At 41.5% G+C, this 18,779-nt stretch overlaps 1 protein-coding gene across 2 annotated transcripts in view; it reads left to right on the top strand.

Moving 5' to 3' along the window:
* The window catches only part of LOC124722024 (serine proteinase stubble-like), a 364,352-nt gene that overhangs the window by 243,179 nt on the left and 102,394 nt on the right, over positions 1–18,779 (top strand). For both annotated transcript variants that reach the window (XM_047247205.1, XM_047247206.1), the window contains one exon: positions 10,824–11,006. In XM_047247205.1, coding sequence (XP_047103161.1) covers positions 10,824–11,006 — 183 coding nt within the window. The remainder of the gene's footprint in view (positions 1–10,823; positions 11,007–18,779) is intronic.

Genomic DNA, 18,779 nt, shown 5'->3' with positions numbered 1-18,779 from the left:
CTGGGCATTGAGTCAAACAGAGCTTGGATGACGTGTACATGTACAGCTGCCCATGCAGCTTCAACACGATACCACAGTTCATTAAGAGTAGTGACTAGCGTATTGTGACTAGCCAGTTGCTCGGCCACCATTGAACAGACGTTTTCAGTTGGTGAGAGATCTGGAGAATGTGCTCGCCAGGGCAGCAGTCGAACATTTTTTGTATCCAGGAAAGCCCGTACAGGACCTGCAACATGCGGCCGTGCATTATCCTGCTGAAATTGAGGGATTCGCAGGGATCGGATGAAGGGTAGAGCCACAGGTCGTAACACATCTGAAATGTAACGTCCACTGTTCAAAGTGCCGTCAATGTGAACAATAAGTGGCCGAGACGTGTAACCAATGGCACCACATACCATCACGCCGGGTGATACGCCAGTATGGCAATGACGAATACACGCTTCCAACGTGCGTTCACCGCTATGTCGCCAAAAACGGATGCGACCATCATGATGATGTAAACAGAACTTGGATTCATCCGAAATAATGCCTTTTTGCCATTCGTGCAACCACGTTCGTCGTTGAGAACACCATTGCAGGCGCTCCTGGCTGTGAAGCAGCGTCAAGGGTAATCGCAGCCATGGTCTCCGAGTTGATAGTCCATGCTGATGCAAACGTCGTCGAACTGTTTGTGGAGATGGTTGTCGTGTTGCAAACATCCGCATTTGTTGACTCAGGGATCGAGACGTGACTGTACGATCCGTTACAGCCATGCGGATAAGATGCCTGTCGTCTCGACTGCTAGTGATACGACGCCGTTGGGATCTAGCACGGCGTTCCGTATTACCCTCCTGAACCCACCGATTTCATATTCTGCTAACAGTCATTGGATCTCGACCAACGGGAACAGGAATGTCGCGATACGATAAACCGCAATCGCGACAGGCTACACTCCGACCTTTATCAAAGTCGGAAACGTGATGGTACGCATTTCTCCTCCTTACACGAGGCATCACAACAACGTTTCACCAGGCAACGCCGGTCAACTGCTGTTCGTGTATGAGAAATCGGTTGGAAACTTTGCTTATGTCAGCACGTTGTAGGTGTCGCCACCGGCACCAACCTTGTGTGAATGCTCTGAAAAGCTAATCTTTTGCATATCACAGCATCTTCTTCCTGTCGGTTAAATTTCGCGTCTGTAGCACGTCATCTTCGTGGTGTAGCAATTTTAATGGCCAGTAGTGTAATTAACGCTCTTCGGCAAAGCTTACCAAGGTGTTGAAACACGTCTGATACAAATCAGGATATTTAGAGGATCACCCACGATAATTTTAAATCCTGCCGAATTTTGTTTTATATTGTCTTCTGCGTCGCGTACATTACGTAAAGAAATTTTATTCATTTTACGTGCATGATCTATAAACGTCATATCCTAATCATTTCGTTACAAATTATTGTTATTATAATTATTTTCCATCGTAATACTAAATTACTTCTTATTTTCTATTAACAAAATACGCGGTAACTAAAAAACAAAACAAAAAAGAACCATAAATGTAAAACGTAATATAACGATTTAAAACATAAAACAAATATAGATAAAATATCAAATGGTTCAAATGGCTCTGAGCACTATGGGACTCAACATCTTAGGTCATAAGTCCCCTAGAACTTAGAACTACTTAAACCTAACTAACCTAAGGACATCACACACACCCATGCCCGAGGCAGGATTCGAACCTGCAACCGTAGCAGTCCCGCGGTTCCGGACTGCAGCGCCAGAACCGCTAGACCACCGCGGCCGGCATAGATAAAATAAATAGTTAGATTAGTAACGAATGCTTAGATATTTTAATTAGGTATATTGATAATACTCTGACAGCACATTTTGTGCAGATTATTTTCCAGAATTGATATTTCAGGATCCAGCTTTATTACACAGGGATGTATGTGGGATGAAAGCTTCTCTAATTTATGTTATAAGGAAATTTTTGATTTTTCAAAATTAATTAATAGTGGTGGGGTATTTTTCAAAACTTCAGATTATCACAAAAGTTGATTATATAATTTCGAAGGACATTAACCACATATCAACTTTTATATTAAAAACATTTTTTACGTATCATAGTTTCGACGATGTTCTCTCTAAACCTGAAACGCGAAATTACCTTTCGGGGTGTGTTTTACCCAGTAAAAGTAAAATTAAGAACAAACAGAAAAATACGTTTTACGCTATTGTGGCCCACCAAGTTTCGTTTATTGACACTTGGGAATGTTCCTTGTACATTACAACACGGGCGAAAGTGTGTGTTGTGCGATCATGACCGATGGTCATTGAAGAGGACTGTGACGGTGAAGTCACGGGATAAATGAATGTCGCACTCGCAAATCATGTCAGCACTAAAACAAAAATAAGGGAGCTCGATAAGCTGGGAATTGCAGGGCGAGCTGGAAATCGAATACCGCACATCATTGATGCAAATACCATTAACAGGTTCAAATGGCTCTGAGCACTATGGGACTTAACTTCTGAGGTCATCAGTCCCCTAGAACTTAGAACTACTTAAACCTAACTAACCTAAGGACATCACACACATCCATGCCCGAGGCAGGATTCGAACCTGCGACCGTAGCAGTCACCTGGTTCCACACTGTAACGCCTAGAACCATTAACAGGAAGAAGTGGTGCCGAAGCCATAAAACCTTGACTATGGAGCAATTTGAGAAAATCATTTGGTTGGCTGAGTCTTGTTTCACACTGTCTCCAACTTCTGGCAAAGTTTACGTTCGAGGAGTGAAACATGGCAGGGATCTAGTGATGATTGTTACTCTGCAAGGTCTCGTTACAAAGATTACGTGACCATTTTGGCTCCTCTGATCCAACCTATGGTACAATGTTTGTTCCCCAATGGTGGTGCTGTATTCCAAGACGACTGAGCCCAAGTTCACAGAGTTCGGATCGTCCAGGACTGGTTTTGTGAGCACGGGGATGAAGGTCACATTCCCCTTGCCACCACAGTCACTAGATCTCAATATATTGAGCCTTTCTGGTCTATTTTGAAGTGACGGGTGCATGATCTCAATCTACCTCCATCATCGTTATCTGAACGCGCCACTATTTTGCAGGAAAAATGGTATAAGATTCCCTTGAAAACCATAAACGACCTATATTTATCCATTTTGAGACGACTGGTAGCTGTTTTGAATGCCATCGGTACTCCTGCACTGTATTGTGCATGGTAATGTGTTGTGTTTTTAATTCTTCCATACTTGTGTCCACCCCATGTAACGTATTATCACTCTCTTTCCCAGGATACATGAGGGATTGGAATATATTGTTTTAGTTGTTTATTCCTGCAACATGGAAGTACCTCGTCTCCGTATATGGGTTCCTCTTCAGACTATAGTCGTACATCTAGGAACACAAATATTCTATGAGGCAGATTGCCCAGCACGTTAAAATTGTACGATGACGATGCTGATGTCTGGAGGAAAGTGTAATATAGTCGCTAAGTGGCTACAATGAATTTTATAACTACTTGGACAATTTTGCAGCTTGATTTAACAAATGGCAGTTCGTATTAAATCCGCACACAGAGACAGCGCTCATAAAAAGGGAGAACAAATTCAATCTGTATTCGCATACAGCAGTTTTTGCAACGTCGAGACTCACTTCATCGATTAATTATGTAGTGGCATTCTTACGAAACTGTAATCAAGGAAAACTAAATACTTTGACAAATAGGAAGAATTTTATGAAAATCTTAGTGTATGTATGTATAAAGGGGAGCTGAAGGCAACGTCGTTTTTACATAAAATTCAAACACATACACTGCTATTAAGTTTTTATTTTTAATCAGCTATGTAATCACCCTCGCTATCAACTACCTTTCGCCGTCTAGTATGAAAATTTCAGTGCCGGATCGATAAAAATCACTTGGCTTTTGAGAAAAATATCTGCAGATGGCACTTTGGAAATTCTCGGTATTTTCAAATTTTTGCCAGTTGGAAAATGTTGAAGCGATCGGAATTAAAGGAAATCCGATGGCGAAATATCCGGGGCTGCGGTGGGCGAGGCAATACTTCCCACCTCAATTCATTAATTTTTTACAGACTTCGTCTTGCGCAGTGCGGTCTTGCATTAACGTGTTGCAAAACAATGTCTTTTCTGTTGACAATCGATGGGCACTTTTCAATTTAAGATTGATTTACTCGATACAATTGTTCACTATACAGATCTGCATTCACAGTTTGTCCAGGTGTCAGCACTTCTATACATACAACCCCGCCAATACATCACCAAACACACAAGAGTGCCTTTTTGGGGTTTAAACGTAATTCATGGAGATTCATTCGGAGAGAGCCATAGCGTTTTGCGTTTTGTATTATCACAGAGTACCCATTTTTCACCTCCCATGATTAAGTGATCAAAAAACCCTTCTGTATTGTGCCGCTAAAGCAATAAGTTGCATATGGTGAATCGGTTAGCTTCGTTTGTCTTTATCAACCGCTGCAAATGTTCTAAAATGGTCGTCCAAGAGTGGTTAATAGTGCTCGACAATGCCTCGATTTTCTGACGTGGATTTGCTTCCACTTCTGCCTTCAACATGTCTTTGTCTAAAGTTGTTGGTCTTCCTGATCTATATTAGTCGGAAAGATCAAAATTACTGGACTTGAATTTAGAACACCGCTTTTGGCATTAAGGAACGTCTAATGCACTTGCACAAATATAACAAATGCTTTGGTAGCAACTGCTGCGTTATTACCCTTGTGAAACTCAAAGAGCTTACAGTGTCAGATATGTGCCTCTTCTGGTATTTCGCTGGTCATTTCATCACAAATTGCAAAAAAGTTTAATTATTTACAAATAAACAAGTCACTCTAACCTTAACATGACTTTATAAATGACAAAAGAATATCCACATGCACAGAAACGATGTTACTCTCCGGTCCCCCTAATAGAAAAGAGATGTTCCAAAACACTGGTAAGAAAGTTTTTATTGAGTACTGTTAAAATGTATCTGAACCACACCGTTTCGCCAACGAATTAGTTCAGGGCCTGCTGCTAGGTTTGTGAAGGACTGCTTCAGTCATAGTGGGAGTATTATGAGCATACACATGAAACAGAAATATTTGGAATAAAGAAGACAATCATCTCGCGACGGGGTATCACGTAAATTTAGAGAAACGCAATACGAGCTGTGGATTAAGCAGTTAGACTACTTCGAGGATAGGGGACATAAACGGATGTGTTAGAAAAAGAAAGTACTTGTGTCAGTCACCCAGAATCATTCACCCAATAGCGTGTTGGCGTTCCATTGAGACTCAAAGTCGCCATAATTTACTTGGGATGGATTGCCAAAGTCCCAGTATAAGCAAGGGTCTAATCGTAAAGTTTTAACTATCACTTCGAAAACTAAATTAACGTAATTAATTTTTTGTTTGACAGTACATGTCTCTTGCCCTGTTACATATTGGAAACCCCCACCCCCACACCCCCGCCCCCCTATCTGCCGCTGTCCACTAGCACGACGCTAGTGGAGTCAAAACAAAGTGGAGAATCGTACAGTAATTCGTTCTCGACAGGAACAGCAATGATGCAACTGTGTCAGGCCAATCAAAGTGACTTATTTAGCCGTTTAAATTGGCCTGGTACATCTGTTACAGTATTGCTCCTGATGAAAACGAATTACTGCACGATACTCCACTTTATCAGTGGCTGTACCATTTTGTTGTTGCAACTCCAGCATTGGCGCGCAGGGGGGGGGGGGGGGGGGGGGGCGAGTTCAGTATGTAATAGGGCTGCAGACATGTACCTGCAAAGAAACAAAAAATGTAATTACGTGACATTGTTTTTCATGACTACCCCTCGTTCTGTGGAACCGTAATAGGGAATGGAAGGCGTTCCATGAAAGAGGACAAATCTGACCTTGCGTAAATCGTGTTGTACCGGAGAGTCGATTTATTTAGTCAGGCGACTGCTTCCGTGGCTCAATCACTATATTACTTTGCTCTCTACAGCCATAACTGACAACCACATTGAGTTTAGCAACGGTGCATGAGCTGATCATCTGCTTCAGAATACCATTTGCAACAACATGTGAAGAACTATGTACTACGATACACTTGCAACTCCCTAGCATTATATTACTCATGTCCTTAAGCTGAAGTATCTTAGAGATCCACTAAATAACACGAGGCACTAAGAGGTGTCCTGGAGACATTATGACTTGCGACGCAGTACTACAAATATAAAATGCACCAAAAAACTGGCCATAAGGCGTGGATGGTACTTCCCGTGTCCGGTGTCCTTCCGAGGGTGACTTATTGGAACACCAGTACAGGTCTTTGCTGCTAACACAGGAAACACAATAGTTCCAAGATTGTGGACCAGGCCGTCCAACAAAGCTAGCGGTAATACCCCTCATTGCAGACATTCGTTCTCTAGTGGTCTACAATTATTTTCAGCCTAAATTCATTGGAAGTTTTATGGAAAAGTGCTAGGAATCCGTACAGGAAACTGCATACAAGGTTCTAGTGCTCCATTGTTTATGGTCTTTATGGAGTAGACATGACAGCAGCCATCGATCTATTTCTAGAGATGCTGTGATAAGGTTGTAACGGGTGCGCACAGTCATAACGGAGATGGCCAGGGAACTTACGTGGAAATTTTTGAAAGAAAGCCGACTTTGTTTTCGCGAAACCACTTTGAATAACTTCAGAAAACCCATCCGAAGTATACGCACTGTCGTACAAAACTTTCCGAGACTAATTCCTTGACTATAAGCGACTTCAAAACAGAAGCTACGGTGGCGGCCTGAATTAACAGCTATAAACAACACATGCGCACTTCAACAGGCACTTGTGGACAGGAAGATGTGCAAAGTCTGTCTCGCACACCTTGACTCCTGGAAAAAAGAAAAAAAAAAAGCAACGCCGCATGGACATCAGTCGAGACTTGATTGAAATGCAAAATGCGGACAGTTCTTTTTGGGAGGAAACCATCACGGGTGACGAGGCTTGGTGATATCGTTACGAACCTACCACCAAACGACAAAGTGTAGAAATTCATATGAAGGGTCAACGCTTTGACCATATGACCGACATTCAAGGCAACGTGACGTGCGAGTTGAACATCCCAAAGAAGGACTTTTCTGCAATTTCATGCCGGCCGGAGTGGCCGAGAGGTTCTAGGCGCTACAGTCTGGAGCCAAGCGAGCGCTGCGGTCGCAGGTTCGAATCCTGCCTCGGGCATGGGTGTGTGTGATGTCCTTAGGTTAGTTAGGTTTAATTAGTTCTAAGTTCTAGGCGACTGATGACCTCAGAAGTCGCATAGTGCTCAGAGCCATTTGAACCATTTGCAATTTCATCTGGTTTATGAACGTTCTGTGATTTGAGCTCAGGTGGGAGGAGACTATGTAGAAGACTTGAAGCATTAAAAAGCTCATCTTAACTTTTCTCTATTTTTTTACTAATCCAGTACCGAATCTTTTTTGACTGACGGGTATGTGGATATTGCTACCGATGCAGATGTCCTGGATCGTAACACGCGTATTACCCAAAAATTGAATGAGGCACAAGTGTCCAACACCTTGACATCTACATCTATGTCTACAAGCCACCTGATGGTGTATGGCGGAGGGTACTACTCGTACCACTAACTGATTCCCCTTTTTCTGTTCCACTTGTAAATGGCACGTGGAAAAAATGGTTGTCCGCAAACCTCTGTATTAGCTCTAATTTCTGGAATTTTTTCGTCGTGCTCATTTCGTGAGATGTATGTGGGAGGAATTAATATGGTGTCGGATTCCTCTCGGAACTCTCTCTCCCGTAGTTTTAATAGTACACCTCCCCGTGATGCACAACGCTTCTGTTCCACTTCTGGCATAAGCTAATTCGCCCGCTCTTGAATAACTGACAATAACTGCTTTTTCCTCGATATTTACTTTTTCTCTAAGTATTTCCAGCTTAATGTTTTCTCCATTGTATGCTCTACGAGTTCTCATTACAACCGTGAAGGTCTAGTTACAATGTTGTAGTACATACGGGTACGTGAAAATTTAATTATAATTCGTCTAAAAATTATTTCGTTATTTATATGTTTTCTTTAGTTACTACTATCTCAAGCAACATCTTTCATACTCTGTTATACAGCAGATTTGAAATATGGTGTGTAATGTAGAGATATGAACAACCATTTGTGTTTTGTACGCTAAATATTTATGACAAGTGTTTTAACAAACTCTACTCCAGTAAATCCCATAAAATGGATAATATTTTAAAAAATTAATGTTTATGTACTAAAGAAAGCAATGGGTCAGGCAAAGATGAGAAAACATCATTAAGAAAGAAAAACAGCGATAGGAAAGAATTTATTTCTGAGCAGGAGTGTATACATAAATGAAATCTCTCGCCGATAGCCATCGATTTTTTGCAGTGTAAACGACGTCGACGCTCGGAGAACATCCTGAAGAGCACATTTTCACACATGTAACCAGATGAAGACAGCAATTTCAGTATTTTTGTTAGCGAACACTATGTACCTCACTAAAATATTATTTATGTAACATAAAATAAGGACTACCGATAAAGGCACAAGATAGTGACTTGTTTCGTCTTTCGTGTGATTTTCAAGAAGAAGGTTATTTTTGACATTACAGAATATTCGAAGGAGTTTATGCTCCGGGTTTGTATACGCATGCTGTAAAACAGGGAGACGAAATTGTGCTAGTGCGCGCGTTTAAATTAGAGTAGTGTATCTTACAAAGATTATTTCCTTACGAAAATACAGTATCGCAAAGAGATAGGCCGCTAACGGTCCAAACAGTTTATCAACAGCTTCCCTAACAAGCGCTATCACCTCATGTAAGACCTGTTCACTTTGTCGTTTTTTTAAATCACTTTAAAAAGAGTATCGGAATCGTGTGTTGACGAGGGCTGCGGTTTGATTCCTCACGCCCCCTTGCCTGGCTGACCAAGTGAAGTAAAGTTCCGCGTTCTGGCCCTAGAATGGCCAATCCGGCGCGACTGACTGCGGTGTCATCCTCCGGCAATGGCGTCATAGGATGTGGTATGCAGGGGTACGTGGTCAGTGCACCCCTCGTCTGGTCGTTGTCGGTTTTCTAGAGATTGGAATCGCTACTTCTCGGTCAAGTAGCTCCTCAGTTGGTCTAACGAGGCAGATTGCACTCCGCTCCAGTCCTCCCGCAAGAGGAAAGTCCTGATAGTGCCGGGAATCGAGCCCTGGTCCCCTGCAAGGCAGTTAACCGTGCTGACCGCTCATCTACGGAGGCAGGCAGCTGAACAAGTACTCATAGTTTAATGATCTCGATGAGAAATATAATTCATCATCTCCACTACTCTCCACAATGCCTCGTGATCTATTTTAGGAACAAAGTTAAGATGCACATTTAGTACTTCCTATTCCTTACGACAGCTAACTGATATGCCGCAAGCCCCACGGTACCAACCTCTAATTGAGATGAAATGAAATGAAATGTGTGTGAGATCTTATGGGACTTAACTGCTAAGGTCATCAGTCCCTAAGCTGACACACTACTTAACCTAAATGATCCTAAGGGCAAACACACACACCCATGCCCGAGGGAGGACTCGAACCTCCGCCGGGACCAGCCGCACAGTCCATGACTGCAGCGCTTTAGACCGCTCGGCTAATCCTGCGCGGCTCTAATTGAGATCATAGAGGTATTATACAGGGCGTATCATAACGAACGACGAAAACAGACACGTGTGAAAGTATACTGTAATAGAAGCAATAGCTATCCAGTAAATATGGAACAGCAAAGAGCTGTTTGCGAGATAACTGTGAATAGTGGTTACAAGCCACCAGTGTTTTCAATCGAAATACTGTCTTCGTTAGATCAAATTTATCTGAAATATAAACTTTTGAACTAAGTAATTTGACTCAAATTTTATGATGTGACGCCGGTATTTTTTGCTACCGTTATAAGATGGCATCTAACGCTCCAATACGATCAAAGATGGAAGGGTGGAGCAGAAGCAATACGTTATTCGCCAAGATCAGCTGACCTCAATTCTCCTGATTTTTCTCTCTAGGCTCATCCCAGAAGTGAAGTATACAGCACTCCCGTTGATACAACTGAAGAACTGGAGCTGCGAAATGTACACACTTCTCAAGGTCAACAAAATGATCCTGTGTATCTGACGGAACTCTTTTAACTCATTGCACAGACGAGTGAAGTACCACATCCAAATGAAACACCTCCTTTAACATGCAAAGTGTACAGTAAAATGTAAGATGTTATGTACTGAAGCAGAATTGTATTTCTTGTTAACTTGTGTACGCATGTATACTGTAACGTTTTTGTTTCTATTCTTGTATATTTTCACCCGTGTCAGTTTTCAATATGAATTATGGTGCACACGTACAGTTCTCTACAATCTGCGACAATCGCAAAAGGTAGTCCAGCTGCGTGTTTTTGCGTAATTATACTTGGATATATTGGTGAACGAATTTTTTATTATTTTTATTATTATTTTATTACGAGAGGATTTGATTCCGTTTCATGGTGCGCTTGACATGAAGCTGAGAAACAAGATGTGTTTTCGTAAACGCGTATACCACATTCACTGTCTTTTCCTCCAGATTTATTTCTCTAGAGTGCAGAACAGAGTATCATCGCCAGTCACACGAACTGCTATGATCGTGAGAGCGACAGATGGCTGTCAAGCAGGCACAATCTTGAACGCTGAGAGGCCGATTCCACCGGCTCACAGATCCAGCGGGCTGTAGGGAGGTTATCAGGTGATGAACTCTGGTAGGGAGCGCGATGCTATGAGTGTTGTGGTGTGTTGTGTTGCAGTGATCCCGCAGACGTGCTGGTACCGCAACACCAAGTTCGACTGCGGCCTGAGCATCTCGTGCGTGTTGGCGGGCGGCAAGCCCCTAGACCTGTGCAGCGGGGGCCTCATCTGGAGCTGCTGCGTCTCGCACGACAAAATCACCCCCAAGCCCGACCACAGCGCAGCCGTGCTGCACAACGTCAGTAAGTACCGCCGCGCCTCCTTGCTGTTCGATAATGTACTACAAACAGTAAGTCTCACATTCTCACATCCATGCTCACTTGTCCCCCCCCCCTCTCTCTCTCTCTCTCTCTCTCTCTCTCTCTCTCTCATACACACACACACACACACACACATATATATATATATATATATGACCACGTATTAATTGTTCGATTGTATCCACACACACACGTATATATATATATATATATATATATATATATATATATATATATATATATATATATGTGTGTGTGTGTGTGTGTGTCGAACAATTAAGAAATGGTCATCTTAATAGTAAGAATAGACATGACAGAAATGATTAACTGCTAAGCCACCGTTTCACAGCCTTTCAGTATTCCCGGCCTAGCTTTCAATCATAATTTTTAACCCCTCCCGTTCCTCATACATCTACATCTACATGATTACTCTGCTATTCACAATAAAGTGCCTGGCAGAGGGTTCAATGAACCACCTTCAAGCTGTCTCTCTACCGTTCCACCCTCGAACGTCGCGCGGGAAAAACGAGCACTTACACTTTCTGTGCGAGCCCTGATTTCTCTTCTTTTATCGTGATGATCATTTCTCCCTATCTAGGCGGGTGCCAACAGAATGTTTTTGCAATCGGAGGAGAAAACTGGTGATTGAAATTTCATGAGAAGATCCTGTAGCAACGAAAAACGCCTTTGCTTTAATGATTGCCACTCCAATTCACGCATCATGTCTGTGGCACTATCTCCCCTATTTCGCGATAATACAAAACGAGCTGCCCTTCTTTGTACTTTTTCGATGTCATCCGTCAGTTCCACCTGATGCGGATCCCACACCGCACAGCAATACTGCAGAATAGGGCGGACAAGTGTGGTGTAAGCAGTCTCTTTAGTAGATCTGTTACACCTTCTAAGCGTTCTGCCAATGAATCGCAGTCTTTTGTTTGCTTTACCCATAACATTATCTTCGTGATCGTTCCAGTTTAGGTTATTTGTGATTGGATCCCTAAGTATTTAGTTGAATTTACAGCCTACCGATTTGTGTGACTTATTGCGTAATCGAAATTTAGCGGATTTCTTTTAGTACTCATGTGAATAACTTCAAATTTTTCTTTATTCAGGGTCAACTGCTACATTTCGCATCATACAGTTATCTCATCTAAATCATTTTCCAATTCGTTTTGGTCATCTGATGACTTTTCAAGACGGTAAATGACAGCATCATCTGCAAACAATCTAAGACGGCTACTCAAATTGTCTCCTATGTCGTTAATATAGGTCAAGAAGAATAGAGGGCCTATAACACTACCTTGGGGAACGCCGGATATTAATTCTGTTTCACTCGATGACTTTCCGTCTATTACTACGAACTGTGGCCTTTCTGACAGGAAATTACGAATCCAGTCGCACAACTGAGGCGATATTCCATAGGCGCGCAGTTTGGTTAGAAGACGCTTGTGAGGAACGGTGTCGAAATCCTTCTGGCAATTTAAAGATTTGGAATCAATTTGACAGTCCCTGTCGATAGCACTCATTACTTCGTGAATATAAAGAGATAGTTGTGTTTTACAAGGTCGACATTTTCTGAATCCGTGCTGAATATGTGTTAATAAATCGTTTTCTTGGAGGTACTTCATAATGTTCGAACACAGTATATGTTCTAAAACCCTACTGCAAAACGACGTTAGTGATATGCGTCTGTAATTCAGGGGGTTACTCCAGCCCGCTTCGTTACAGGATCATTTAGTAATCGCGAAAGCGTTACGGAGATGATAGATAAACTCCAGTGGAAGACTCTGCAGGAGAGACGCTCAGTTGATCGGTACGGGCTTTTGTTGAAGTTTCGAGAACATACCTTCACCGAGGAGTCAAGCAGTATATTGCTCCCTCCTACGTATATCTCGCGAAGAGACCGTGAGGATAAAATCAGAGAGATTAGAGCCCACACAGAGGCATACCGACCATCCTCCTTTCCACGAACAATACGAGACTGGAACAGAAGGGAGAACCGATAGAGGTACTCAAGGTACCCTCCGCCACACACTGTCAGGTGGCTTGCGGAGTATGGATGTAGATGTAGATGTAGATGTACTTCTCTTTTTGGGTATACGATAACTATAATATATATCTCGGTAACGCTAAAAAATTACAAACATTAAAAACTACCAAGAATAAGAAAGTTTATTCCTATTTCGCAACACCGATGCGCTACATTGACTAAACGAGAATCGATGGACCTCTATTGGTCTCTGTCTTACAGGAAGCGCGGGAAAGTTGTAGTTTGCAAGGGGAGTGCGGGGAGCAGAGGGAAAGCAGCTCGGCTGATGCGGGTTGCGAGGATGTGAGGGACAGGGGGATGTTTTCTTGTTTGTCTACCAGTGCTGACAAGTCAGGGGAGTGCTCACCTCGTACCTGCAATGGCGGAAGTTCCACACACAAGTAACATGACTTCGTATCCACAATAAAGAGAGAATAATCTTCAAATGTGGCACTTACTTGTAGCTCTTTATACAGCGCAATTAGCAGACAGAATGTCCAGGTGACAGAAAACTTCGACGCGATCCTGACCTCTCTTTGTCACTTCTGCTTTTGGAGAACCACAGATCTCGTGTATATTTTGGTTGCCTGTACTGTGTACGAAGGGCAGAGCTTATTCCTCGAGGCCGAACCAATTCTCGCGAAATTGATTATGACAAAGAACGCAACTGTGAAAAATACTTTTATTCTTATAGGGACTGAGAATTATCGTTAAAATATATAGCTGTATTTACATGCTACCTGCTTTCACAGCATTACAACACACATTCATAAGAACTACTTCGGACGAAATGTCAATGTTTCAATTAATTCAAGTCAAAACTAAACTCTTCTACCCAGAAGTGGACTTAAATTGAAAGCGCCGTGTAGTACTGATACAGTTCCATTTGTAAGTGCATTATATCACTGTAAATATTAATTTTAATTTTTTATTGTGTCAGAAAGTTTTGCTTTGCTTTCCGCTCAGTAAATTAATCAGTTTTTGGATTAACATTTTTTGTAATTTGCAGTGAGCTATCGCCCCCCTTTTAGTGTTATCACGCCCCGCTAGCGGGGCCTCCCCATGGGTTGAGAATCGTTGGCCTAGGACATTCCGTAAATATGAAAACTATTTCCTGATTACTAACTTTATTTACTTCAGTCATAAACATGGCGGACCGGTGCAACTGATGTGTCTACTTTAATTTCTTAAGACTGAGTTTAGAATTTATGAATGAAAAATTTATGTTGGTTGTCGATGCATTATTCTGATATTGAATTAGATTAAAACAATAAATTTAAAAAATTGACATTTTATCTGAATGTTAGAACCTGTTCAAAGTGATAACTATTTACATTAGAAAATAACTGAAATGTGTGCACTACTCAAAAAACTCAATATTAAGGAAGCATAAATTATGAATACTATGTCACTGGTATGTGAAAGTATAGATCGCTGCCAAATGTAACAGCAGTACTACATTGAAAAAAGAGTATTGCTGTATTGTTGTGATGAAATGAACGATCACTTACTTACTTACTCAACAGTGTAGGGTGTTGTTGTTATGGTCTTCATTCTGCAGACTGGTTTGATGCAGTGCTCCATGCTACTCTCTCCTGTGCAAACCTCTTCATCTCCAAGTAACTACTATAGCCTACATCCTTCTAAATCTGCATACTGTATTCATCTATTGGTCTCCCTCTACGATTTTTATCCCCCGCACTTCCCTCCAGTACTCAACTGGTGATCCCTTGATGTCTCGGAATGTGTCCTACAAACGATCCCTTCTTCTAATCAGGTTGTGCGCCGGCCGCTGTGGAAGAGCGGTTCTAGGCGCTTCAGTCTGGAACTGCGCGACCGCTACGGTCCCAGGCTCGAATCCTGCCTCGGGCATGGATGTGTGTGGTGTCCTTAAGTTAGTTAGGTTTAAGTAGTTTTAAGTTCTAGGGGACTGATGACCTCAGCTGTTAAGTCCCATAGTGCTCAGAGCCATTTGATCAATTTTTTTTTCTAATCAGGTTGTGACACAAATTTTTTCCTCCTCAGTTCTATTCAGTAACTCCTCATTAGTTAGGTGACCTACGCACCTGACCTTCAGAATTCTTCTGTAGCACCACATTTGAAAAGCTTCTATTCTCCTATTGTCTAAACTGTTTATCGTCCATGTTTCACTTCGATACATAGCTACACTCCATACGAATATTTTCAGAAAAGACTTCCTGTTACTTAAATCTATACTCGATGTTAACAAATTTCTCTTCTTCAGAAACGTTCTACCTGTTATTGGCAGTCAACATTTTATACCCTGTCTACCCTTATTTTGTTTTTGTAAATTTTTATCTTATATCCTCCTTTCAAGACACTATCCATTCCGTTCAACGGCTCTCCTACGTCCTTTAGTGTCTCTGACAGAATTAGAATGTCATTGGCATACCTCAAAGTTTTTATTTCTTCTTCCTGGACCTTAATTCCTACTCGAAATTTTTCTTTTGTTTCGTTTACTGCTTGCTCAGCGTACAAATTGAATAATATCGGGGACAAACTACAACCTTGTCTCACTCCCTTCTCAACCACTGCTTCCCTTTCACGCCCCACTACCGTCTGGTTTCTGTACAAATTGTAAATAGCCTTTCGGTCATGTGTTTTACCATTGATACTCTCAGGATTCCAAAGAGGATATCCAAATCAACATTGTCAAAAGCTTTCCTAGGTCTACAAATGCTATAAACCTAGGTTTGCCTTTCCTTGACCTACCTTCTATGAGAAGTCGTAGGGTCAGTATTGCCTCACGTGTTCCTATATTTCTCCGGAATCCAAACTGATCTTCCCCAGGTCGGCTTCTACCAGTTTTTCCATTCTTCTGTAAAGAATTCGTGTTTTTATTTTGCAGCCACGACTGATTGTTCGGTAATACACCTGTCAGCACCTGCTTTCTTTGGAATTTGAATTATTATATTCTTCTGGAAATAGTTCTAAAGGAGTGTTGTCTAATCCCAGTGCCTTGTTTCGACTTAAGTCGAAGGTAGAGTATATTATCGCATTATAACGACTTATAAACAAATTATATTTCAAAATTACTGAAAACGTATAGAAATTACCTTTATTTCTCGGAGATACCTGTATGCTGACACTGCTTTAAACAGCTTTTCATAAACAGATGCTACGGCCTACTGGGAACGTGCACAAGCTAATACAAGTGATGTACTGAAAGCAAACGGTTTAACGTATATGCTGCAACCACGCACAGCGAGTTTGGTTTATTCCCTGAGCTAGAAAAAATAAAATTTGAATGTGGCATATATGATACATAGACTATATGATGTGACTAATGAGGTAGTAGACAGAACTGAGGAGAAAAGAAATTTGTGGCATAAATTGACTAAAAGAAGGGATCGGTTAAGAGGACACATTCTGAGATCTCAAGGAACCATCAGTTTAATGCTGGAGCAAAGTTTGTGGGATAACAGTAGTAGAGGGACCCAAAGAGACGAATACAGAAAGCAGGTTCAAGTGGATGTAGGCTGCAGTAGTTACTCGAGGACGAAGAGGTATGCACAGGATTGAGTAGCAAATCAGTCTTCGAACTGAAGATCACAACAACAACAACAGTGGAATGAGGAGGATAACTGGTCTAGTATAATGAACAACGGGAAAAAAATCAAAAAATCTACATAAGAACAAAGTTGGTAGTACGCACAGCATGTAGCTGATGTCCAGTTTCAGTCCATATACTGTATTAACCAACATCACAGCAGCGATCAACGCAGTGACTATGGATAGCTTTTGTTTTCAGAGTTTTATTATCTACTATACAGTTTGTGTATAGCTTGCTATTACATCAAAGGAGAAAGAAAAATATTGCGACACTCGAACAGGAGGTAAGCTGATTCGACTCCTGGTGCGGAGTGAAATGTTCACTACGTACCAGTATTTGGACGTGAGGGTATATGGCACTGTTGATGGTGATGCATATGTCAGTTGGGGACGTCAAACTCGGCGTCTCCCTTGTTGCTCTTCGCCAGTAGCAGGCTATGTGCCGTCATCGAAGTTCACTCTTTATCTTCATTAATCATCACCATGCAATACGAACATAACACTACACTAGACCAGTGTCCATTGCACTCAATTACAGTCCACAAACACATGTACGACACAATTCTCACACATCGGCAAGAGACGGGCCTTCTGTGCAGGAGAAACCACCAGTGGCGGTCCCCAACCAACTATGCCGTACGACATTTAATTTAATTTGGATGGCTGTCAAGAAACTGAGGGGTAGCAAAGAAATTCAACGAGCTGAACCATTCAGGAAATGTGATGGAATCTTAAGAGAAAAAATCCTGCAATGCTCTGATTATTTCTGATGCTGTCAATCATCTCACGAGGAGGTTCTGGATCTCATTTACACGTGCTGTGTAGCATCACAACGCTCTGACGTAGAAGATCGCGTCGTCGGTAAAACGTACATATTTAAAACCGTCATCATCTACCTCAATACGTGATACATTTAGATGGTTCAATTATTCAATCACGCGGTCTCATCGAGCAATCAAACCTGAATAATTAGAACCTTGTACGCGCGAAATAATAAACGTTTCCGTAAGATATGATGTACACTACTTTCTGGATCTGTAATTCATGTGGGATCCTACTAAGTGATTTATAGAAACTTCTCACTGCTTTCCTGATTTCGGTCAAGGGTAAAACATCAGCCAATTTTCCTTAAGTCACCAACAGATTCTAAAGTTTAATTTGTCGCACAACGACATAATGATCTTGATTTCACGCTGCAGCTATCATACGTTTCTTACAATTTCTGTTGTAAAAATACTGTTAATCGTGTCATGTAATATCAGAGGACGCACTTGTTTGTTCTGCTTCGTGAACACGCAAGATTTCCTAAAAACTGGAACTACCGCACTACAGCCACGCTCAGGAATCTTGGGAGGATACTCAGTTAGTTTCTAAATTATCAGACCAGTTTCATACCTTCGTCTTAAATTCAGCAGGTATAGCGATGATGAACTCACAAACAATGTATTCAATTGCACTCTCATTAACCTTAAAAGATGCCCGTTGTTCCTTTAATTACATTTAACCTTAATTCTGAACTTAAGTACTATTCCAAACTCGGGATAAACTTTTCGCCGTATCTAATGGACTTGGCGGAGCAATTGTGTTTCCTATCAAGAGCAGACAGTGCCTCTCTGTTGGTTAATTCCACCGAGTGCAATGTCGCCTGACGTTGATAACAGATTAGAATGAAATTTGGCCCTCTGGTTTACCTGAAACGCATAACAGAATCTGACTAAACGACTTCAGTGCGACTGATCAGGTAATGAATTTCACTGATAATTTAAAAAGGCATTTCTCAAGCAGTCAGCTAGTCTCATTAATCACAGGAGGTGGAAAGGAGTCGTGGGAACCACGTAGATGAAGAGAGTAGCGAATCATACTCCATGAAAGAGAACAGTTATTAACATGAGCCATACTCTTCTCAACTTTAGCAATCATTTAACAAGCAAACATCCCCTTTATACAGTGATTCCTTACGTCGGTTGAGTTTGGGTGGATTTCTTAACAAATTCTATAGACATTATTCTGTCAGAAAAGGATTGTACCATCGGAAGTATGGAACATGGTTGCTGTTGCAAATCCATTAAAAAGCCAAGCACTCATTACAGGACTGGAAGGGAAACACTAGAAGATAAATTCACCAATAATTTCTACGAATTGTGGGCCGTTGT

The sequence above is a fragment of the Schistocerca piceifrons genome, chromosome X (assembly GCF_021461385.2).
Source record: "Schistocerca piceifrons isolate TAMUIC-IGC-003096 chromosome X, iqSchPice1.1, whole genome shotgun sequence".
NCBI lineage: Eukaryota > Metazoa > Arthropoda > Insecta > Orthoptera > Acrididae > Schistocerca > Schistocerca piceifrons.
This window is presented reverse-complemented; position numbering and strand designations above follow the sequence as displayed.